The sequence below is a fragment of the Trichophyton rubrum genome (assembly GCF_000151425.1).
Source record: "Trichophyton rubrum CBS 118892 genomic scaffold supercont2.8, whole genome shotgun sequence".
Classification (NCBI taxonomy): Eukaryota; Fungi; Ascomycota; class Eurotiomycetes; order Onygenales; family Arthrodermataceae; genus Trichophyton; species Trichophyton rubrum.
The window spans coordinates 173,339-187,379 of record NW_003456421.1 but is presented as its reverse complement, the minus strand read 5'-3'; the positions used below and the strand labels follow the sequence as shown (position 1 = coordinate 187,379).

General features: G+C 46.3%; 6 protein-coding genes and 1 non-coding gene across 13 annotated transcripts; 3 read left to right on the top strand and 4 right to left on the bottom strand.

Annotated features, from left to right (window-relative positions):
- Positions 1-1,222: 1,222 nt before the first annotated feature.
- TERG_06575 (uncharacterized protein) lies at positions 1,223-2,814 on the top strand (the record flags this gene model as incomplete). The annotated part of the gene is made up of 2 exons (XM_047748640.1): positions 1,223-2,018; positions 2,115-2,814. 2 exons carry the CDS (start codon positions 1,223-1,225, stop codon positions 2,381-2,383), a joined length of 1,065 nt encoding a protein of 354 aa, XP_047604627.1. The 3' UTR covers positions 2,384-2,814.
- Positions 2,815-4,037: 1,223 nt separating this feature from the next.
- TERG_06574 (uncharacterized protein) lies at positions 4,038-5,496 on the bottom strand. The gene has a single exon (XM_047748639.1). The coding sequence runs from the start codon at positions 5,409-5,411 to the stop codon at positions 4,983-4,985; it is 429 nt and encodes a 142-aa protein (XP_047604626.1). The 5' UTR covers positions 5,412-5,496; the 3' UTR covers positions 4,038-4,982.
- Positions 5,497-5,499: 3 nt separating this feature from the next.
- TERG_06573 (calcineurin subunit B) lies at positions 5,500-7,627 on the bottom strand. Of its 7 annotated transcripts, XM_003232533.2 has the most exons (5): positions 7,196-7,627; positions 7,079-7,131; positions 6,886-6,959; positions 6,418-6,752; positions 5,500-6,329 (listed from the first exon to the last, which is right to left on the bottom strand). In XM_003232533.2, exons 1-5 carry the CDS (start codon positions 7,278-7,280, stop codon positions 6,319-6,321), a joined length of 558 nt encoding a protein of 185 aa, XP_003232581.1. In that variant the 5' UTR covers positions 7,281-7,627; the 3' UTR covers positions 5,500-6,318. The 7 variants fall into 7 exon arrangements, with proteins under 7 accessions (XP_003232581.1, XP_047606976.1, XP_047604625.1 ...); XM_047750233.1 differs by having other exon boundaries at positions 7,079-7,627; XM_047748638.1 differs by having other exon boundaries at positions 5,500-6,752.
- Positions 7,628-8,147: 520 nt separating this feature from the next.
- Positions 8,148-8,987, bottom strand: TERG_12430 (uncharacterized protein; the record flags this gene model as incomplete). Its single annotated transcript, XM_047751388.1, has 1 exon — positions 8,148-8,987. The coding sequence occupies one exon, from the start codon at positions 8,985-8,987 to the stop codon at positions 8,148-8,150; it is 840 nt and encodes a 279-aa protein (XP_047606974.1).
- A 1,179-nt stretch (positions 8,988-10,166) lies between these two features.
- TERG_06571 (ribosomal lysine N-methyltransferase) lies at positions 10,167-11,457 on the bottom strand (the record flags this gene model as incomplete). Its single annotated transcript, XM_003232531.2, has 3 exons — positions 10,167-10,658; positions 10,712-10,942; positions 11,011-11,457. 3 exons carry the CDS (start codon positions 11,455-11,457, stop codon positions 10,167-10,169), a joined length of 1,170 nt encoding a protein of 389 aa, XP_003232579.2.
- Positions 11,458-12,256: 799 nt separating this feature from the next.
- On the top strand, positions 12,257-13,453 carry TERG_06570 (uncharacterized protein; the record flags this gene model as incomplete). The annotated part of the gene is made up of 2 exons (XM_003232530.1): positions 12,257-12,608; positions 12,699-13,453. The coding sequence occupies 2 exons, from the start codon at positions 12,257-12,259 to the stop codon at positions 13,451-13,453; spliced, it is 1,107 nt and encodes a 368-aa protein (XP_003232578.1).
- Positions 13,454-13,686: 233 nt separating this feature from the next.
- TERG_10558 lies at positions 13,687-13,758 on the top strand. Its single transcript has one exon. It is a non-coding gene; the product is annotated as a tRNA-Met (tRNA).
- Positions 13,759-14,041: the final 283 nt, after the last annotated feature.

Sequence of the window (14,041 nt, the reverse complement as noted above, 5' to 3'; positions counted from 1 at the left end):
TTGCCCAAAAGGAAAATGATCAGAATCGGTCTGGAGGTGAACTGATTAATCCAGGCCATCCAGCCGCACCATATACGACATCAACAGAAAGACATCGATGGGGGATAACGACTTATAGCCGGTTGCATACAACGTGTCTGGGGAATTTGTTTGCCCATAAGTTTGGGTTTGGGCTACTGTGATTTGCATTATAAGCGCTCAATGAGCCACCCGGCTTGCATCTTCACCTCTTTATACTTCCAACCAGCCTCGCATCATTTGTTCCACGCAACAAGTATGCGAAATAGGGGCACTCGGCTGGTTGAAACTAAGTTTCATAAGGCTCAGGACATCTCCACATCAACAAGTCCACCAGTTCCGAAGTTGGGTAAAAAGCAATCCCAGACGGTTCATATATTATTACGCCACCTCCAGACTTTTGAAAAATAATCATTTCAGCCGACGTATATACCCCGCCTCTACAGAATCTGTTGTGAAAAAGATTTCTATTAGTTACCACAGCCGCCGTTAGCTAACGACCTCTTACGACAGCCGTGTCCGCTAAGATTCTTGCATCCTCGATCTACACTTTTCCCTCAAACATTGCTTGGTGGTTTAAACCAAGCCCACGCTCGTTTTGCCCGTCGTTGAACAGTTTCAGCTTCCCATCACCTGAATTGTATTGCGTTCTTTATTAAATCCAGTGTTGATATGATTCCGTTCACGATCCACCAAAGATTCGAACGTTTATGACCAAGCAAGCTTATGACTCTTTACTCCCTACCGATCATATTTCTACAATTGCCTAATAGTTGTCTCCTTCGGCAACACTAGTACCGAAAACATTTCCTCTTTGCTTTGAAGTTGACCACAACCTCCCTTTGGAATCCGACTGTTGTTTTTTGGTCCACTTTCCTTATCCTGGAATGTTGCAACAAGCTATCAACTCACCCTTACATCTGGCTGATTGATAATTACACAGTCATTGCGCTTCTTGAGCTAAGAGGCCCGTTGAATTAAGTCGAAATATCGTTGGACCGCTTCCACTCCCTTTTTACGCCGCAGTCTCGGGATAACATCATCCCAAACAATAAACGAGCAGTCCTTCAGAGATATAGCAGAGCTGGCTGCGCGAACCAAAAACGTGGAATACTACGCCAGCCCGCCAATCTCGCCTCCGACGCGTCGACCCTCAAATCTTGAGCCGTCGTGGGGTGGGAACACTTCAACCCAGTTTAGGGGGATGGATGGCGGCGACGGTCATCAGAAGAAGTATGACACTTCCTATATGTCAGGTCGGGTAGTTCGCGAGACACCTGGTGCATCCTCCGACCGATTCCGACAACCGCAACAATCGGGCCCTCTCAGAAGAGCTACACTGGATAGTACTCCTCAAGATGGGGCCACCCCTCTTCCCCCTTACGGCGGGTTTGAATACTCTGAATCAACACCATACAATACTTCACAATTACAAGGTGGCTCGATGCAGTATCAGCAAGGCTTTCACAACTCACGAAATCCCCCACAACCAGCGCAACAATCTACACCACAGGAGCAGCAGCAGCGACTGCAACAATATGACCACAATATTGTCTATAACATTAACCCCCATGACCAGACGCCGTCTTCGTACTACCAGCCACGGCAGTCCGCGGCCATCGAGGTTTTGGCAACCCAGTTTGGAGTTCCACAATATTTCCCTCCTGATGAATCTTCAGGAGGCGCAGGCCCTTCAGCACAATATCTAAGTCCTCAAGACCAGTCGCCTGGGTTTCCTCAACTTCCTCCGGTAAGCCGGGCTGGTGTGGCAGCATCATTTGCTGAGAGCATGCCTGGCTTCAATTCTACTTCAGGACAAGATCCTCAAGAACGACAAGAAGCTACTCAGAAAAGACCCTCGGGACTCGACGAAGCATACAACCGTTACCAGCAAACTTTAAAGCAAGTATTTTACGATATTAAAGCCGGTCGTCTTGCAAATGCCAGTGAATCTATGCTTGAGATGTCAGAATGGTTACTTGGAAATGCAGTGGAACTAGGTAAGCATATGACTTCTCATAAGCTCTGTCGTGCGCTCTGAGTCCCACGCAAGGCCTGAGTGTGCAAAATAATTTTGGGCTAATAACTGATTCTAGGGCTTGTTCGCGATCAAGAAGACCTTCATGCTGATCGAATTGACATGTGGAATAACTTTAATACGTGCTGGCTTGCTATTTGTCAAAAGCAGAAAGATACAACCCTGGAGATGTTCGATACAGGAGTTCGTCCCGCTGAGCTTCTTAGCGAAGCCGCTCTGCAAAAGCTAGGGAGAGAATTGGTCCGACTCTGTGACAAAATGGAGCAATATGGCTTAGTTGACTACCAAATGGGGGTCTGGGAAGAAGAGATATTATGTGGTGAGTGAATATGACTTCCAGTCATTCGTTCATTCTAATTTGATTTCGTGAATAATATAGTGCTGGGGCAGTGTCTCGATCTCCTTGAGGGACATGAAGAAACCAGTGCATCAAACAACAGGAACAAACTTCCAACGGCTGATCATTAACTCAATCGCCCTTTTGGCCCGCATCGATCATTGCCCCGCCGCGATTGGACCACGTAACATGAGGGATGGAGCAATGTGATTTGAAGCTTGCAGGTCAACACAAGTTGTTTCACCAAGCTTTGTTAGTTAACGCAGGCCGGAGTCATCCCGACTTGACTCTTCCCGCCCAGATTATGCAACCTGCATGAAATTCATACCCTTCATTCTTCCCCTGGCCAAAACTTCAATCCTCAATATATCTTCAGCAGTTGACATTGGGCCGAAAAAAAAAAAAAAAGGAGAAGCTCCAGCGTTTCATTCCATTGTCTCGATATCGCACACATTCTCTAATCCTACGACAGTTATGTGTGACGGCCGCGCTCCAGGTTATCTTATTGCTTTGATTTTTTTGAAATTCTAGCTGTCAGAAAGAATCAGCCATTCAACGTCCTAGATTTTAGAGGGAAATAGAGTGGTCAACGGATTGGTGCATTTGGATGTTTGGATTCATTTTTATCTTGTTATTCCATTAATGTCTTCTTCCGTGGTTCGACAACGCACGCCCTCCACCATTTACTACTATGTGACCTGTCTCGCCAAATACGTTGAGCTCTTCCACACGGCACCAATGCTTTCAAGGATCAACTTTTGGACAACCTGCCTGGTGGGGTCTGCATTCTTTTTCATGCGGTGGAGCAGCATCGACGTCAGCATTCCTCTAGTTTGCTGTGCAATATTTCTTGGTTCTTCGTCTTTTTTACCACCCCTTGCGCGTTTGTCGTCCTGCGGACCCCTTTTATGTGTTTTCTTTTGCATGTCCTGCGTGCATCAATGTTTTTTGCTTTCCTCAGTTGATGTTTCTTCTTTTCGTACCTTTCAATTCATATGACGTGACACCGACTGCCTGGTTTTCAGTTTTTACCATTTCGTCTTCTTGACCTGGGGTATGTTACGGTTTACTTGCAGTGATATAAAGATACCCATTTTGCTTTTCTTTCAGATTTATTAGATTGGGGTTACATTCTCGTCTTCCTTGCATTTCATATATTACTCCTTACTGGTCTTTAGCGGTATTATTGGATGGCCGGAGTGGGACGGACTCGAAAGCTTCTTGTACAGAGTATATGTGCACGGCTAAGAGAGCTCAGGGAATAATACTGGGTCAGAATGGTCAAGTAGATGTCCACATTTCGCAGCGATGAACAGTAAGAGAACAGGAAACCCAGGCCGAGAGCAGCGTGTTTATATGCTTAACGCTTACACCCGGGCTATTATAAGTATGAAGCAGTCATTCTCAGCTATTACGTTGCACAACAGGGTTTTGTTTATCTCTCACCAAACTACCGTTCCTCTGTATCTCCTTGCGGACGTTGAGCTCCTGCTGCTTGTCGTTTCTCCGGATGACTGCATACTGAAATTAAGATTCTAGGTCTCTGGCACTTGGTTCTGTTTACTCGGCCTTCTTGTATCTCCGGTTCCTTCGATTCAGATAATAGATATTATTTATAATTTCTTTTCTCTTTGTGCTCCCGTTTCTTCTCTGATGTACATGCGTGCTTTGAAACGTTGGCCTTGTTTCCAACGCCACCTAGCCACATATTTAATAGGTCTGCTCACCCATCCAATTTAACTCCTGCTCCCAGCTGTCAAGTTTATGCATGCTTGTTTTAATTAGTTTTATCTGATCTTGATTTCCAACCTCCTTCGTATTTAGTGAAAAATACCCAACCATCTTGTTGCTTGCCAGGACTAAAATAATTTGAAGCGGAGTGAGAAAGAAGCTAACGGCAAGGAGACAGAAATCCCGAAATCTCATTCCCACCTTAAATTCCTGTATAATTTCGAGCTGGAAGGTATCACTCTCCGATCCAAGGCTAGTGGGCAATAGAGGAAAAACCCCAGATCTTCATGCCTCTTGGTGGTACTCTGCACTGCACGGGGGCTTTTCCGAGACAGTGCTTGGGAGTGTACTTATATCATTAATCACTCTGAGGCATTTTCGAGTTGGAAGCGATGCTTGGCTCCAAGTTGTCCAGCGTTAGGCTTTTAGGATCATACACGGCCCTGGAATGACAACCCTTCATGTTTCAGGGGCAGAGTCTAAACGACAGTTGGGTTACATAACTTTGAAGTGGGAAAAAGAGAAGCAAATACCTCTTTCATCTTGCAAGTTTGATGGCTGACCATGTCCTCCTCCCCTCAAGCTTTGAAAATTTATGTATCATAGAGCAGGATGGAGCATGGCGGGGACGAGCTGGACTGCCAATAATGGCGGCCTCTATCTTCCGTGCTAGGCTCAGTTTCGCCACCCCGGCAAGTGAGTTGATCGATAATAACAACCATGTCCATGTCATTTCTTCGTGGTATATCCTAGTTCAAAGCTCTGATAGGTCAGGAAAGAATCTGCTCGAAATTGCACGGCTCAAGGAAGCATGAGAAAAATATATATATAATCGGATTTGAGACGTGGCCATTGCCCTTAAACTTTGAAAACAAGATGGTACCGCTGCAAGGAGTGGTTCTGGAGTTGGGGCGTATCCAACGGATCATTTCTGGCGGCTTGATGCTTGTTGTAAGCGAGCGTCGAAGGGCAAGGAAGCTCTTTGAGCCTCTCGATCTCCACTGCCATGCAAGTAAGGGCATAAGCTTGCATAAGAAAAGTGTAATCTAGGGCGCGGGAATGGAACATACGCCGTTTGGCTGATGGAATTGCGCATATTATAATCTTGCTTGTCAATGCTGCATGCTCAGCGATATGGCCATGGGTACCTTCCGGTATCATCGACATTTCAAGCGGTGTAGAGAAAGTTTTAGTCATGCAGATGAGATAAAAGAGGCCCCCACCGAGTCGAGAAGCTAGGGTCAGCTGGCAAAATGGTTTGGTGGGAGAAGGAATAATCTTAATCATTGCGATATATTTAGCAGAAACCAGCCTTCTACCTGAGGATGTCCAGGCCCCGAATATCCAAGTTAGATCAAACCGCGGAATTGGGCTACCCAAATCCCGAACCTGGCACGAGGGCTATTCTGTAGCTCACCCGTCCGACAGCAATGGGTTCCTTGTGCGCCTTGGTTGGTAAGGGATATGTAGCAGTAATATCTCTTGCATCTGCATATTGAGCCAGGGGTATTTGGGGGGTCGCCAGGCAGAAGTGAAGCATATGTAGCTACTCTCTCCAAGGGATTGAAGACCCATTCCTGTTACCCTTTGCGATACGTTAATTGTTCGGTGCTGAAGGGCGAGGAGTTAAAAAAAAAAAACCGTGAGCATGAAAAATCAAGAGATCAAGATAAGGTTGTGGAGAGGCAGAACTTAACCAATCTCGTGGCCATTAAAGATGTCTCAACAATCATATGTTATGTAGAACGACTTTATAGCAAAAAAGTAACAGAAGAATACTCACCATTTCAGTTATGCAACAGGTAAATATCAATAGCCGATGGCTAGGCGTTGAATTCCCCGCTCAAGAATGGGCAATACTTAATATGCTTGTATTCTGACATCATTATTCCGTCCCATGAAGAATAAGGCCGCGTACTCCAGTAATTGATATTGAAACCCTTAAGTACAATGCCACTGTGTGAGTTTAGTCTGAATTTAAGGTGGTGTTGGCCCAACGTGGTTCCAGTTGCATAGAGACGCAATAAAATATCTATAAGGGAGTTGGTTGATATCGTAGTCATCATCGCATATTGTAAGCGAACGCCGATTGTTTCAAAAGACTGCTTGGTAATAGCAGAGTAGCGCTGCCCAAGCTCTTCAGGAATAGTCGTAAACGAACGCCAACAAACAGAAAGTACGAGGAATAGCGTAACTAGAATTGATCTACCAATTCAGTTAGTTAATAATAGCACGAGAATAACGTTTCCCCAAGTAAGCTGAGAAAGGAGAGGAAGGGGAATTATAGACATACCCAAAGTCATACTCATGCTGATGTCGGTGTTCTCAACCATCCTAGTAAACTCCTCAAAGCTTATTTTCCCATCTCCATCCTGATCAGCTTCCATGATGGTCTTATCCACTATCTGCTGTAACTGGTTGTCCTTCAAGTTGCTGCCAACCATCATTTTCAGAACAATAAACAGCTCCCCGTTTGAAATGTACCCATCACGGTCGATATCGTATACTTTAAAGGCAAATCGAAGCTTCTCCTCTTTGTTACCTTTCGAACTGAAGGCCGATAACCCGGAAACGAATTCTTGGAAGTCTACGTCACCACCGCCATCTTCATCGAAAATCGCGATCATTCTAATTTTCTCATTGTCATGGTCGCAAACCAATTAGCCCACTGTTCGAGACCCAGGGAGCATACATGCATTGGGCGCGGGGTAAACACTCTTTCTAAGGGAAGTAGACAAATATTCAAGCCATGGACACATACCGAGTAGCTAATGGATTGGAAGAGACCTGAGGGAGAGAAAGAAATTCATCTCTTTCGATCGTACCAGAATTGTCCTATTGAGAATCAAGGTAGTGTTAGGTAGGAATTCGCGAGGTCTAGCCGCATGCATGGAACCGTTGAGGATAGTTCCTCCTCATCTAAACGATAGAAGTGGCTCTAGCCCTTAACTCACTTTATCTAGCTTCATAAAACGTTTCCGTAACCTGTCGACCTCATCCCGATCAACTGGCCAGTAAATGTCAGCATTTGGTTGCAGTTGCCCGGTAATTTATGAGGCGCATAAACATACAGTTGGACGCAGACACGATCTTCTCCAAGACCTGGATACCAGACGAACCCATTATAGGCTCCGAAGATGAGTTCTCAGAAGCCATAATCACGACGAGAAGCTAGAAATGAGGGGGAGGCCTAGAAGCAAACAAAAGTCTCGTTCACTCCAAAGGCCGACTTTGTAGACCAGTAGCGTTTAAAACCGGTGTATCAATTCACTGTAATATATCGGAGTAGCCTGGCGACGCTATTATGTCGGCTGGCGGGAGTGATGGACGTGGTGATGGTTGGCAGCGAGGTTGGACGTGCTTGCAGCAAGTGACGTTTTCTCTTTTTGGGCGATTCTAGATGATCGCGCTAGGCCAAATCGGGTATGCCAGCGTCACTGAGGATTTTGATATTGGGATAGGTCGCGCTAGCCGCATTAGGAAGCACTGGAGGCCCATGCGCTGGCCCAGACTACCAAACAGCGCCCAAACAGCCCGATTTGTAGCGTCATGGACAACGTCAACTCATCAAAACACCGCCTTGCCACCATTTTCCCGACAGCGCTATCCCGACCCTACGACGCTCGATTCACACAATAGTACCGTCATTTTACTGCTCATGAATAGCTCTATCGTTTGATACCTGTTTTGGGCCACCACATGCCCATGAGAGGGCCTATCTTCGCTATCCGAGAGTCATGTCACGGCTTGGGGGGATGATGAGGGCTACGCGTCCGAAAAAGCTCACCCCCAAGCAGCCGATACCGATATTCCGAGAGGATCAGATTGACCTTACCGAAGATGATCCGCAAACTACACTACAGTCTATCGAAACCGGCGTTGAGAAAGCTGAAGAAACTGTAAGTCTCCCTGTGATCAAAATTTTCAAGGGGTTGCCTGGGAGACATCACGTGATGTTATAGGGGCCACCGCCGATACACTATACGCCGGGGGGGTTGAACATGTCGAAGAAGCCTGGCTAACCTAGGTCGTGTGATTAGGAATTCCATTTGCAAGCTGCAATAAATGCCACAGCGTTCGGAAATGCAGCTCAGACACATATTCCAACACCCGAAACTGTCCAGAGCTCAGTCCAATATGACACGCTCTACAGGCCTGTATTTTCGCAGCCGGCGACGTATATCCGATTCTCGTCGACCGTAGAAGACTGCAGTGGGTGCGGGTATAATCTTGTTGAGGAGGATGATGTCGCGTTGAAGATAATGAACCAGAAGCGGGACGTCTCAACACAATGCACAGAGAACCAATTCGAGGAGGTGATGAGCTTTTTCGAAGAGACAGCACAGGCAAAACAGCCATTTGCTGCTGTCGATAATCCACCTGTAGTATCATACCCGGAAATGGAGGAATGCTTCGATGGCATGATACATGATAAGTTAAGGCCCTTTGTAAGAGAAATATATGAGAGTTGGAAATCGCGGCGGACGGCTTCAGGGAATCGGCCCTTGCAACCAACTTTAAAGGTAAGTCGTCCCGCTTAACCATGTCGTGAATATATGCTGATATCTTTTTGCAGTTTGAGACTGGGCAAGACACTGACGATGGTGATCCATATGTATGCTTCCGTCGTAGAGAAGTCCGACTAGCTCGGAAAACGCGAGGCCGGGATGCACAAAGTGCTGAGAAACTCAGACGCTTGAGAAAAGAGCTAGAAGATGCCCGGACGCTGATAGCCATGGTCCAGCAACGTGAACTTGGACGAAAGGAAGTGTTCGCAGCTGAAAAGCAGCTGTTCATGCAGCGCTGTGAGGTAAAGGAAATGAAGCGGAAACTTGGTATAAAGGACGATGATGAGGATCTCATCAATCAGAAGGTAAAGTCCACAACTGATGTGCTCGGGTTTTGTTTCAGCATAACTGACTCGGACGTTCAGCCAAAGAAGAAACCCACAGAAGTTCCTGTTATCCAGCGGCCAAATGTTCCGCAGTTGCGTGTGCCTTCACGCAGCACAGGCCAGCTTGGCGAAGATCTGCAATTGCTTGAAGATGTTCAAGCAGACAAGGAAAACGATATTCTGCGAGAAATCAAGCAGAATGTTGCGAAACATGCCAAATGGAACGAGGGTTATGTAGACATCACTCGGGCACCACTTACCCCAACCACACCACAAGGATTCGAGGCTGAATTCAGGCCGGCAATAACGCATGAGTACCTACCCACACCCCCTACTTCTGAGACCTCTGAGCGCATGCGGGATATTCACAGTGGCACATCGTTGGAAACCCAGTGGTCAGCGCTTCGGCAGTCTAGTCCGTCGGAAGATGATTCTTGTAGGCTCACACCATCGTTCCGCCGGCGTGTAGGCCGTGGTGGTCGTGTACTCATCGACCGCAGGAATCTTGCACTCCGTAATAAGGACGGCGTGGATCCTATTAAGCTCGACCGGTTCAAGTATGATCGTGACGATGATGACATGGATGTCGTTTATGAGAAAGACGAGTTCGATATTCAAATCATGCAACATCGCGCGTATCTGTCGGCCAAGGCGAGGGATCAAGCCATAACCCAGGCTCAGCTACAAGCCCAGGCACAGGCCCACGGTCAGCAAGTTCCCAATGGTCGACGGCTGCCTGGTGCACCTCCTACACCTGGCCATAATAATGTCAATCCCAACTCATCAAATATAGCACAGAAAGCTCAACAGACTCTGTCTTAATTGCCCACTCACCTTAATCACCCCTTTTTGTCACCTCAGCATCTTATATGCTGCATCCACATTCCTCGAGACACCATGATTCATACACAGACACTTCTGTTTTTCTACCATAACACTACCTCTTCATTTTAACAGCTTCGCGACAGGCCAGGCTGAACTAGACATCATGCTCTTTGTTTGTTGTGTACATATAAGAGTCTTCTGGGAGGCGAGCTATCATATCAGCGAAAAAAATCAATAAAGCAAGGACAAAAAAATTCGAAAACTTCATCCTTTGGATTTCCATATTTCAATGCTGAAACTGTGTATAAAGTGATGTAGTTTGCTCAAAGTTGTCTTTTTCTCTTGGAGCTCTTCTCGTCGTCCGTCATTGAGCGCTTCGTTGAGCCGTTCTGGTCAGGTTGCACCAAATGGGTATCTTGGGTATCTAGTAGGGTCAATATTTGAGTGAGAATTTCCTTTTCTCCCTTCCTTACCTGTACTGCCATTTTCTTGCGGATAGGAATTGAGTCATTGATATATCCGTTTTGTTGCTCAAGACAGCGAAGTATACTTTCATCTTCCTGGACGGATGTTGGGTATTCGCTTTGTCGACAGGTCACTAGAGACCGCAAAAGGGATGCTTCTGAAGTTGAAAACTCGGGCTTAGGGGCCTTGTTTCTTGCTTTGAGTCGATTTAAATCCTCTATAGGCAGGGTTAAGGCCCGAAGCAAAACAAGGAAATCCTTCGGTATTGTGTCCTTTAATGTTCCATTCGGTGGTATCCTGGGTATACTGTATCCCTCCTCAAGCATGTCGAGGTTGTCCAGGAGCTCAAGCTATGAAAAAGGTCAGTATGCAATGGGGATAATATCTGGCCCTACCCACATACCCGGGGGTTAGTAGAGCTAGGCTCGCTATCAGGTAAACCAGCAACTTTGCAAATGCTGTCCAACGAAAATTCAACGACGTCGTATTGGGCATAATTATCGGTGACATAGCCGTATCGGCGAAGAAGATCCGCCCGTGGGAGCTCTCCATAATCATTGAAGATCTCTTCTCCTGAGTGTATATTCTTGATAGCCTTCATCACAAACGAGCCTTCCTCTTGGAAAAGACGTGCCTATAAATTAATAAGGAAATAATATTAGTCTAGAACAGGTGTGGATGATTGAAGATACTTGGCCTAACATTATTTCTCTGTGCATCTGCATTGAATATATCTGCTAGAGGAACCATGCCTTTGGCTGGCTCGTCCTCATCATCAGTCATATAGCCGTCTTCAGCCGTGTCCTCATCTACCTCGTCGGTCTTCTCTATGTCAAAGGCATATGCCATGATAATGCTACCCATACGATGGGCAAGACAAAGTAAGGCATTCTGACTATCAGATGAGTTGAGTGGAGGCATATTAGGTCTGGGTGGGAAATGGCGAGGGTTGGCTTGTATCAGCGGAACCACTTTTTGCAAAATGGTGTCATCTGCCGCAGCCTTGCCAATCTTTCCAACAACAGCACTGCCTTGAAGTTCTAATAGTTGCTCATCTGTCCAGAACATCAACGTATCGAAACTCGAGGGAAGGATACGGAAGTAAGGGTACCACTTCGATTGCTCGCCTTGGTAGTACTCGTAGATCATGGTTATGATTAACGAAAGCCAAGGCCCGAGCTGCTTGTCATCCAGTTCCAGGGCGCTCCTTGCCTCTGAGTTTTGTACGCTTAGGACCAAGTCATCGGGAATAATAAAGAGTTCTTCATCTTCGGCTATGTCTCGCGAGGCGCCTTGTTGTCAGACGTCAGCAAAAACAAACGGGTCTTCTGGCCTTGTGTGGAATTACCTGCGAACAATGTGGGTTAGATCACTTACAGATACCTCTCCCAGCACCGACGGACCTCAAATCAGCGATATGTATGCCAGGATGCATTTTGAAATGAGGGCTGCTCCGCTTCAGCCAGAGCAAGAAGTCATCTGACAGCTGGTTGAACTGGTCATTGCCTGACAAGTCCATCGGGCTAGACATGCTGCAAAAGGGTACACTGACAAGGTAGGAACAGACAAGATCAAAACAATGACTTCACCACCTTGCTCCTTTATCCTAAGAAGTAGGCAGTGTCTCAACACTGGCCCGGATGTCAGACTATTTGTCGTCTAGGAAGATGGTGGGTGTGTGAACAATATGTCGGGTCTGTGCTTGTCGGATAAACTTCCGGATAAACTTCCCCCCATCGGGGGCCGTTTTATTATTAATAACCTTCCACCATATATTTATCACGTGATCACAGTCTATCGATAAGTTCGAATCTTCGTTCTGCGCGTGTAGAAACATAGCCTATGTTCCGTCACTTTATCAGGGGCGATCTAGAAAGGTGTGGACTTTTGAAAAAGGGTGCAATATCTGATTACTGTCCAACAAGAAAGGGATCCAAGCGAAGCTACTATGATTGCCATCGGCTTAGAAGGCTCTGCAAACAAGCTGGGTGTCGGTGTTATACTTCACCCGGATGATGGCAGCACTCCCCAAGTACTCTCCAATGTTCGGCATACGTATGTATCCCCGCCAGGTGAAGGGTTTTTACCAAAGGATACTGCTAGACATCATCGCCAGTGGGTTGTAAGCCTGGTTAAAAAGGCCTTGAAAGATGCTAAGATTGGCGTGACCGACGTCGATTGCATATGTTTTACTAAAGGCCCCGGGATGGGTGCTCCTCTACAATGCGTTGCACTGGCCGCGAGGATGTTAAGTTTACTGTGGGGGAAGGGGCTTGTAGGCGTTAATCATTGTGTTGGCCGTACGTATTACTTGTCCTTTTGTTTCCTTCTTTCCTACCACTTTCCTCGGCATTCGGCATAGGCAACGGGTGCTAACGTTGGGTTTACAGATATTGAAATGGGTCGCTACATAACCGGCGCGACAAATCCTATTGTTCTATATGTCTCTGGAGGAAATACCCAAGTGATTGCTTATAGTTCGCAACGATATAGAATATTTGGCGAGACTTTAGACATAGCCGTAGGAAATTGTCTTGATCGCTTCGCTCGAACGTTACACATTTCCAACGACCCCGCTCCAGGATATAACATTGAACAGCTGGCCAAGAAAGGAAAAAGGCTCGTTGAAATCCCCTATGCTGTCAAAGGAATGGACTGCTCTTTCTCGGGTATATTAGCTACAGTTGACGCCTTGGCTGTCTCGTATGGACTGGGCGGCGAGGAACAAGCGACGAAGGATGCAGCTGAAGTGGCTCGACGTGCAAAAGTTGAAACTATCGACTCACTTGAAGATGATGACGGAATAGTTACTCGCGCAGATCTGTGTTTTTCTCTTCAAGAGACAGTGTTTGCTATGCTGGTGGAAATCACGGAGCGTGCTATGGCGCATGTAGGCTCCAAGGAGGTACTAATAGTGGGTGGTGTTGGTTGCAATGAGCGGCTTCAAGAGATGATGGGAATCATGGCCCGAGATAGAGGCGGAAGCGTTTATGCTACCGATGAGCGATTCTGCATTGACAATGGGATCATGATAGCGCAGGCTGGGCTCCTGGCCTACAAGACAGGCTTCCATACACTGTTGGAAGAGTCCACATGTACACAAAGATTTAGAACAGACGAAGTCTTTGTGAAATGGAGGGAGTGATTCAACTGACAAAAATTGATAATACTTATTTCAGCATGAGTAGGCGACATTAATGTACATATTGTCTTACTCAAATACTTCATCTACCCCTCATCTCCGCCTGGTTTGGCTTCTTCATCATGGCCTTTATATACAACTCGAGGCGCTAGAGTGGGCCGCACTATTCCAGATCAAGGTAAACCTTGTCAATAAGGCTTAACTAGCACAAAGGCTTGTCCCACCACATCAAATCAAGCATGTTGGCGCAGCGGAAGCGCGCCGGGCTCATAACCCGGAGGACCTTGGATCGAAACCAAGACATGCTAGAAAAAAAAGTTTTTACCTTTTTTTTTTTTTTTAAACGAAACCCCTTCATACCGTCTCGGACATACTGAGCATATAGACTGAGTTATTTTCCTACCAAAATGGTAGTAATAAGTAAAGATAGTTGTGCCAGAAGCGAATTAACATCGTTCAACTATCTAATCTTATAATCGAAAGGATCTAAAATTCAAAGACAAGCGCCAATGCAAGTGCTTACATCCGTTTTTCTATATCCAAAGAGAAGCAAAGGGGAGGGAACTATATCATAGTATACATCAAAGATAA

Excerpts from the sequence above, each read along its gene's own strand:
- TERG_06574 (XM_047748639.1), bottom strand. The coding sequence starts at position 5,411 with ATGATTAAGATTATTCCTTCTCCCACCAAACCATTTTGCCAGCTGACC.
- TERG_06573 (XM_047748638.1), bottom strand. The coding sequence starts at position 7,280 with ATGGCTTCTGAGAACTCATCTTCGGAGCCTATAATGGGTTCGTCTGGT. Across the intron at positions 6,960-7,078 it reads GTTTTATGAAGCTAGATAAA|GACAATTCTGGTACGATCGA; the intron begins GTGAGTTAAGGG and ends GATTCTCAATAG. Across the intron at positions 6,753-6,885 it reads TCCAATCCATTAGCTACTCG|AATGATCGCGATTTTCGATG; the intron begins GTATGTGTCCAT and ends TGAGAAAATTAG.